Below are 8,407 nucleotides of genomic sequence, written 5' to 3'. Positions count from 1 at the left end.
AGATCAGTAAAAACGAGATTTGAGATCCCAAAGATGGTTTCAAAAGTGATCTAAACATGATTGCTCAAACTTCTACACATCGCACATGTATTTTCTCGCGTAAAAACATCACAACACATAATATGACTAGATCGACGCAGGAAAAACAGAATATACACGCCTTTTGATATTAAAACTCACGATACGGCGATACCGAAGCGGAGATGGAGTGAGGTTTGATCCGGCACGAACGTGGCACTATTTTCTTGCAATAAAAATCACCGAAAACTTGCTGGAATTTCAAAAGGGAGGGGTGGCTGCTGTTCTCATCAAGAACCCTAAGTTTCTTTCTTTTAAAAATATAAAATTCTGAATGAGTTATGTGTGTGTGTTATGTCGTGTGGTGTGTGTGTAAAAGTGTGTGTGTGCGTGTGATTGATAGAAATTAGGGGAATAATTTTTGGCTTAATAGAATCATTAACAACTAATTAAAAATGTTAACCTTCCCCTACTAAAAATGAAAACCCTTAATTAAAAACAAAATGTACAAGTGACAACCATAAAAACTTTAAAGTCGTGAAACCACCTAATAATTACATTAGGCTTTTAAAAATACTAAAAACTAACTAAATTATGTAAAATGTCCCAAGCTTAACTTAAAATAAAATACCATATTTTAAAATTGTTAAAAATCGTCACTGGTCTCTTTTCCTTGATCCCGCATCGAATAATCGCCTGAAACATGAAACTCGAGAAAATATTTTAACGTGCATCACCTAACATTAAAATAATGCATCACTAAAAATCATTTTAATTTAAATAAATGCATGGGTTTTACGTGTACTGATTTTGGGCTCTACAGGGTGGCTCCTGAGCCTATCAGGGCCTTCGTGGCTAGTCTCTTTATGAATATATTTCCAGTCAATAGTGTCGTGTCTAGGTTCGCCTCTTGAGCAAGCATGGTGAACACCCTGCCCTGTGTCGACTGCCTCCACTGAGGGCACTCCTTTAGCATGTGGACACTTGCTCCGCATTTGAAACATTTGTCCGACCCATACAAACACTGCCCGGATGCTGGCGGTTGCACTTCGGGCACACCGGGTACTCACCCGGCCTCTGTGGAGCCTTCTGCTATGGCATAGCATCCTTGCCTTTCTGTGGTCCCTGAAAAGGCTTCTTTCCTGGCTGTCCCTGGAATGGCTACTTGAACTGAGGTCGCTGTTGCTGCTGCTCTGGTGCCTGATAGGGCCTCTTGCCCTGCCTATCGACCTCAATATCTTTCTGGTCCTGCTCTGCCGCCAAGGCACTAGATACCACAACGACGTAGTTAGTCGGACCAGCAACTCACATCGCGGCGCAAGATCGACCGCAACCCATCCATAAAATGCCTCAGCTTCCCCTGGGCATCATTAGCTATCAGGGGCACAAAGTGACATCCCCTCTCAAACTTCCTCACGAACTCCGCAACGCTGCTATCCCCCTGACGCAATGTCATGAACTCCCTGGTTAGTCTGGATCGTACTTCTTCAGTGAAATACTTGGAGTAGAATACCTCCTTAAATCCACTCCACGTCAGTTTTGCAAGTTAACTGACACTAATGCACTATCCCACCAAAGTCTGGCGTCTCCTGCTAGAAGGAATGTAGCACACCTGACTCTATCTGCATCTATCAGTTCCATAAAGTCAAAGATTACCTAGATGGACTTAATCCATACCTCGGCTATCATCGGGTTAGTGGTCCCCGAAAACTCCTTAGGATTCATCCTCCTAAACCTTCGTACACCGCCTCTGGTCTATGCCTAGCCCCTGCATCCACTGTCGCCTGGTTCCCCGCAAACTGTGCGAAGAACTGTGTCATTCCTGCAAGCATCTGTGCCTGCATATCTGGCGGCGGAGGAGGAGGAGCGTCTCTCACCTCCTCTCGAGCCTCTCTATCTTCATCCCTAGCTTCACGGTTAATTATGCGTCTAGGAGGCATATTGTTCCAACAATTTACCCAACACGTAAACCCCATATGCATGCATGAACATAATATCAATAGCATAAGAAGTATGCAATTTGAACTCGAAATATGACATGCTGAAATCATGACTTAATGCTAAATACATAACATAATTCAAAACTTCAAAACTTACAGACTTGAGGTGTGGCTTCGTGAGCTTCTCGCAACTGGTAGTAGGCATAACCCTTTACAAGAACACGGCTCTGATACCAACTGTAACGTAGCGTACTTTTAAACTATTTAAAATTTGCGGAAAAATTAAAAAAAAATTTAAATAAGAAGTGAACTTCAAAATTCTATAAAATAAATTGTTCATCTCAACACCCGTTGTAAGAAAAGATCTCAAAGTAAAGTTTGCCAAAAGTATTTGCTTAAAATCTCAAAACCAGTAACATAAATCAGAGTACTTTTAAACATTTCATAAAACTTAAAATTGGCGGTCCTCGGGTTTCGCCGCCCACCCAGTCCAAGCCAGCTCACTGGTCTTCACCTCTTGTCTCCTCAAATGCATCCTCACCTGCATCGATCAAGTCTAGTGAGTCTAAAGACTCAACACGTATAAACTGGAAATAGCAAGTAATACGTAATAAAATCACATGCACCTTTAAAATAGAACATACATACTTGAACTTGAACTTGCATAAATAAACTTGAACATACATACATACATAGACGTGCCATCAACATAAAACTTTTCTTAAACATGCTTGCATACTTGTACATACTTGAACATACATAACTTCATCATTTTGCGTAGAGGCATGTTTCAAAGCAAGGGACCCATACATAATACGCCTGATCAGACTAAACCACAGTACAAGGCTGACAGGGAAAATCCACTGCCACATACATGAGATCTCCGTTCATGCTTTAACGGGTGGATTGGTCCCTGACCGCTTTCCAATCCTGATCTAAACACGTTCATTCTTTAACGGGGTGGAGAGATCCTCGGCCACTATCACCGACTTCCAAACCCATTCATAAATTGATCACAAGACATTTAGCATACCTCAAAAACATAAAAGTGTTTTCTTTGCACGTCGAATATACTTACTTGGCGTTGAGGGATTCGTTGGTGAAGGAAAATATTATTTCCGAATTTAATTGATATATTTCTTGACTTAAATTATTTCCTTAACAACATGCTTCCCTTGTTGCCTTGACTAAGTAAATATTTAATATGATTTTTCCTTTCTTAGATAATGAGATAATCATCTAAATATATTCGGAGATATGATATTTGTGAAAATGAATTGATGAGATATGGTAGTAGTATTTAAAAAGAGTTTATTCCTAACAAAACTCTTATCTTTCCTTGTGAAGTAGGTTACCTTATGGAATGAAATTCCACATCTATAAATAAGAGACCAAGACGTCATTGAGCTCTTCTTCCTCTTCCTCGGTCAATATTCACTCACGTGTGCACTTTCAGGAATTTAGAGAAAACCTTATTCAAGAGACGTGCTGTGAAGAGGGTGATAGAGTGTTGCTGTGAATGTTGAGAACATCAGCGGACAACATCTGGGAAGAAGTTGGCCGAATATTGCTTCTCGTGGATCTACTTTTTAGCAACACGTTTTTTGCTTTCTTGTTTTAGTTTTATTCTGGTTATTTGGTTTTAGAAAGCATTTTTTTCTCAAATTGTTGAGGAAATTGATTTTTGTCATAATCAATAGTGTTAGGTTTTGTAAACGATTGATTTTTCTAGTGATTAATTTTTGCCATAGACATAGCACAAGTATTTATACTTGTGCAAATTTAATCTTGTACATCTGTTTAAGTTAAGTGAATTTGTGTTACAAAATATAATTTTCCGCTGCATGTTGTCCGAGATGTTGTAACATCTGGCACAACACTTAATGATTAAACACAAATTCACTATTTTATATCCTATTCTGATATGTTTATTATTTGTGGTATCTGTCGAACAATACAAGTTCTTACAAGTGGTATCAGAGACAACTCTTGATATACTAAGTGCTGATTATGGTTCTTGTTTTGTTTGACAGTGAATTAATCAAATGGATACTTCTTTTGCAAGCGCAGCACTTCGACCACCAGTCCTAGATTGTACCAATTACAGCCTATGGAATGTCAAAATAAGATACTACATAAAATCTATAGATGAATAGTCATGGCAGCGCATCATCAATGGATGGACTCCACCAGTCACGTTAGATCAAGAGGGTGACAACTTGCCAAAGCCTAAAACTTACTGGACTGCTGATGAAGTGCAAAATTCCAACTACAACTCAAAGGCCTTGAATGCAATATTTACATCGGTTGACATGAACATGTTCAGTTTAATCACAAACTGTACTTCTGCTAAAAGTGAATGGGATACTCTCCAAAGACACTGTGAAGGTTCTGAGAGTGTGCGACGAACCAGATTAAGGATGCTCACTTCAAAATTCGAGATGATGAGGATGGAGAAATCTGAGAGCATACTCGATTACGATCGTCTCCTACGGGAAATTGCTAATGAGGCATTCAGTATTGGAGACTTTATCTCTAATGAGCGTCTAGTTAGCAAGGTCCTTTGTTCTCTGCCCGAAAGATTCAACATAAAAATTTGCGCAATAGATGAGACTAAGGACTCTCAGATGGCATTGGAAGATCTTATCAGTTCACTATGCACTTTTGAGATGAACCTGGACATGCGGAAGAAGGACAAAGGGAAGACAATTGCACTCCAAGCTTCAAATGACTCCTACAATGAACTCCTTCAAATATCTCAAGAAGTCAATGATTCTGATCTCTGTGAGGATTCTATCTCCATTATCACAAAGAAATTCGGCGAATACTTGAAAAAATCAGAGATAAAAAGAAGGATGCACAACCATTTAAATCTCCAAGTTTTCCTGCACCTGAAAGGTCACAAAAGTACCCAGCCAAGCAACAATTTCAATCAAGGAATGAAGGCAAGGGACAATACAATTCAAAAAGGTTTGATTCGGTGCAGTGTAGAGAGTGCAAGGGCTTTGGACACTATGCCAATGAATGTGCTAACAGATTGCGGAAAAACAAAGGCTACAATGTGTCTCTAAGCGATGAAGAATCCGATGCTGAGGAGAAAACCACTGATGAAGAAAACAAACCTCTTTGACTGCACTACTGACTAAAAGTTTCAGACTACAGATGAATCCTTTAGGTGTTGCCCTAGGTGTTGCCACACCTGGCTGCAACATCTGCAAAAATTCAGTATGCTTGAAATCCACAACTTCTGGAAATATGAGTGGAGATGATGAAGAAGGAATCACACTTGAGAGTGTGCAAAAGCTTTATGAAGAGTTGTTTGAAGATTGGACCAAAAGAAACAAGTTCCACTCAAGTCTCATGAAGGAGAACATTGATCTAAAAGCCGTAGTTGCCAAACTTGAGGTAATTTTGAGTAAAAAGGATTTGGAACTTGGTAAGACCAAGGAAGAACTTCAAAAGACAACTGAAACCTTGTCCAAGTTCAACTCAAGCACTTCCAAACTTGATTCCATACTTTTAATGGGAAGAGATGACAAAAAGGGCTTAGGTTTCAAAGACATTGTGTTTGAAATTGGTGAATCTTCCAAGTCAACTATTTTTGTAAAAGAAAAGGCCGATACATCCACACTATCACGATCCAAGTCGCCTATCAAAAGCTCTCCTCCAAGAAGACAAAATACTGCATCCATTCCTAGGAAAAGAAAACGAAGGTACGTATGTCATTACTGTCAGGCCCTACTGTTTTAAACTCAGGGATGATCGCATGAACAAAAAGTCAAGTTGGATGTTGCCCCGAATGTTGCCCAACACTTCCCGCAACACCTCTCACCATCGACCTACATTAAAATAAATTTGGGTACCAAAGGTAAAAACTCACTGTAAAGTTGTTTATACTTCGTTGAAAACTAACACTGCAGGTCATTGGTACTTTGATAGTGGAAGCTCACGCCACTTGACAGGTTCAAGAGAACATCTCATCGATTATGTTGAACAAAATTGTGGTAGAGTGACCTATGGAGGGGGAGCTAAAGGAAAAATTGTGGGAAAGGGCACATTGAATGTTGAAGGACTACCAAAGCTCCACAATGTGCTTCATGTTGAAGGATTAAATTCAAATTTGATAAGCATAAGTCAATTGTGTGATGATAATTTGCTTGTTAAGTTTGATAAATATACTTGTGAAATTTTTGATGAAACTAATTTGTGCATTATGACAGGCACAAGGTTTTTGGATAACTGCTATCAAATAAGTGAAGAACTTTCATGCAAACATGTGCAAATCACCGAACTTGACTTTTGGCATAAAAAACTAGGACATGCAAATTTCAAGAACTTGAAGAACTTGAGTAAATACGATGCAGTAAGAGGTATGCCTAATCTTTCATCTGGAATACCATATGTGTGCGGAGATTGTCAAAAAGGAAAACAGACTCGCGTGTCGCACCCAGTGTTGCCAACATCTGGGACAACATGCTGTCTGGAATTACTACATATTGATCTTATGGGTCCTATGGAAGTGGAAAGCTTCGGAGGTAAGAAATATTCCTTTGTTTGTGTTGATGATTTCTCACGATATTCATGGGTAAGGTTCATTAGGGAGAAATCGGACACTTTTTATGTGTTTAAACAATTAGTCACAAGAATCACAAACTTCCATAATTTAAAGGTGAGAAGGATCAGAACTGATCATGGTAAGGAATTTGAAAACTCATTATTCTCATCATTCTGTGACAAGAAGGGGATTTCACATGAATTTTTAGCACCAAAAACCCTACAACAAAATGGCATTGCCGAACATAAAAACAGGACTTTGCAAGAAATGGCAAGGGTGATGCTAGCTTCAAAGAATATATCAAAGCGTTTTTGGGCAGAAGCTCTTAATACAGCATGCCATATTTCGAATAGGGTCTATTTAAGAAGTGGTTCAACCATGACTTCCTATGAGATCATCATGGGAAAGAAGTCTAATCTTAAATATTTTCATGTGTTTGGCTGTGTTTGTTACATTTTAAATGACAGGGATCAACTTGCAAAGTTCGATTCAAAGAGTGATAAGTGTTTGTTTTTGGGATATGCCACTAATAGTCGAGCTTATCGCATGTTTAATCTAAGAACTAGGACTATTATGGAATCCATTAATGTTGTTTTTGATGATTGTGCAGATCTCAAAAACAAAATTTCTGAAGATGACGTTGAAGACCTTCTGGACAATCCAATTTCACTGGAAAATGCAGATGTTGCCCCAGATGTTGCAACATCTAGCATAACACGTGACACTAAGGTCACTGAATCTGAAGAGAAGCATAGTGATGATGAGGCAGGAGATGATGGACCGTGTATTCCAAGAAAAATCCAAAAGAACCATCCATCATCTCAAATCATCGGAGGAATGCGTGAGGATATCCAAACCAGGAAGAAAGATAAAGTTGACTACCGAAAAATGGTTGGACTAGTGTGCATGAGTACCATGTACTCACAGGTTAGATTTTCATTTTTGTATCCCAAATTGAACCTAAAAATGTCGACGAAGCTTTAAAAGATGAGTTTTGGATCAATGCTATGCATGATGAACTTGAAGAGTTTGTTCGAAATGATGTTTGGGATTTAGTTCCTCCTCCTGACCATGGCAAGTTCGGAATGCTGTCTTTGGTATATCAATATCTCGTACTCGCAGCTGGTGATATCCAGATCTCAGATCGATCTTGGAATAGATAGATGATCCCTGCAACTGATCAAATAATTCGTCGATACGAGGCAAAGGATATTTGTTCTTTATCGTTGCCTTGTTCAGCTGCCTGTAATCTATACACAATCTCAGAGAACAGTCTCTCTTTCGCACAAATAACACTGGTGCATCCCAAGGAGATACACTGGGTCTGATATATCCCTTGGCTAGAAGATCTTCTAGTTGTGCTTTCAATTCCTTCAACTCAATAGGTGCCATTCTATACGGAGCTCTCCAAATAGGAACGGTACCTGGAATAAGATCAATACTAAAATCTACTTCTCGAGCTGAAGGTAACCCTGGAATCTCGTAAGGAAATACATCTGCAAACTCCCGTACTACTGGCAAATCTGCCAATGCCGGGCTCGATTTCAGTAAATCTACTGAATAAATAAGGAACCCTTCTGCTCTCCTTGCTGCAACAATCTACTCATAGTCAGAGCAGATACTAAGGAAATCCGAGATCTGGAACCCTTACCATAGAATTTCCACTCCTCTGTCATTTCAGGTCTGAATCTGACAATCTTGTGAAAACAGTCTACGGTGGCTCTGTACTTAGTCAACATGTCAATCCCGACAATACAATCAAAATCAGATAAACCAAGTACAACACATTCTAAATCGATCTTATGCCCTTCAAACTGTAGTACACAATGTCTAACTGAAGTCACAGATATCAGACCACTTCCCAACGGAGAAGAAATAGACACTACAGTAGACA

General features: G+C 39.2%; 1 protein-coding gene across 1 annotated transcript; it reads left to right on the top strand.

Moving 5' to 3' along the window:
- The first annotated feature begins 4,270 nt into the window (after positions 1 to 4,270).
- Positions 4,271 to 5,088, top strand: LOC142504977 (uncharacterized). Its single transcript, XM_075617809.1, has 2 exons — positions 4,271 to 4,903; positions 4,945 to 5,088. The coding sequence occupies exons 1-2, from the start codon at positions 4,271 to 4,273 to the stop codon at positions 5,086 to 5,088; spliced, it is 777 nt and encodes a 258-aa protein (XP_075473924.1).
- The last annotated feature ends 3,319 nt before the right edge of the window (positions 5,089 to 8,407 follow it).

This window comes from Primulina tabacum, chromosome 10, assembly GCF_025594145.1.
Source record: "Primulina tabacum isolate GXHZ01 chromosome 10, ASM2559414v2, whole genome shotgun sequence".
NCBI lineage: Eukaryota > Viridiplantae > Streptophyta > Magnoliopsida > Lamiales > Gesneriaceae > Primulina > Primulina tabacum.
The sequence above is the reverse complement of the archived record's forward strand: the minus strand, read 5'-3'. Positions and strand labels throughout refer to the sequence as shown.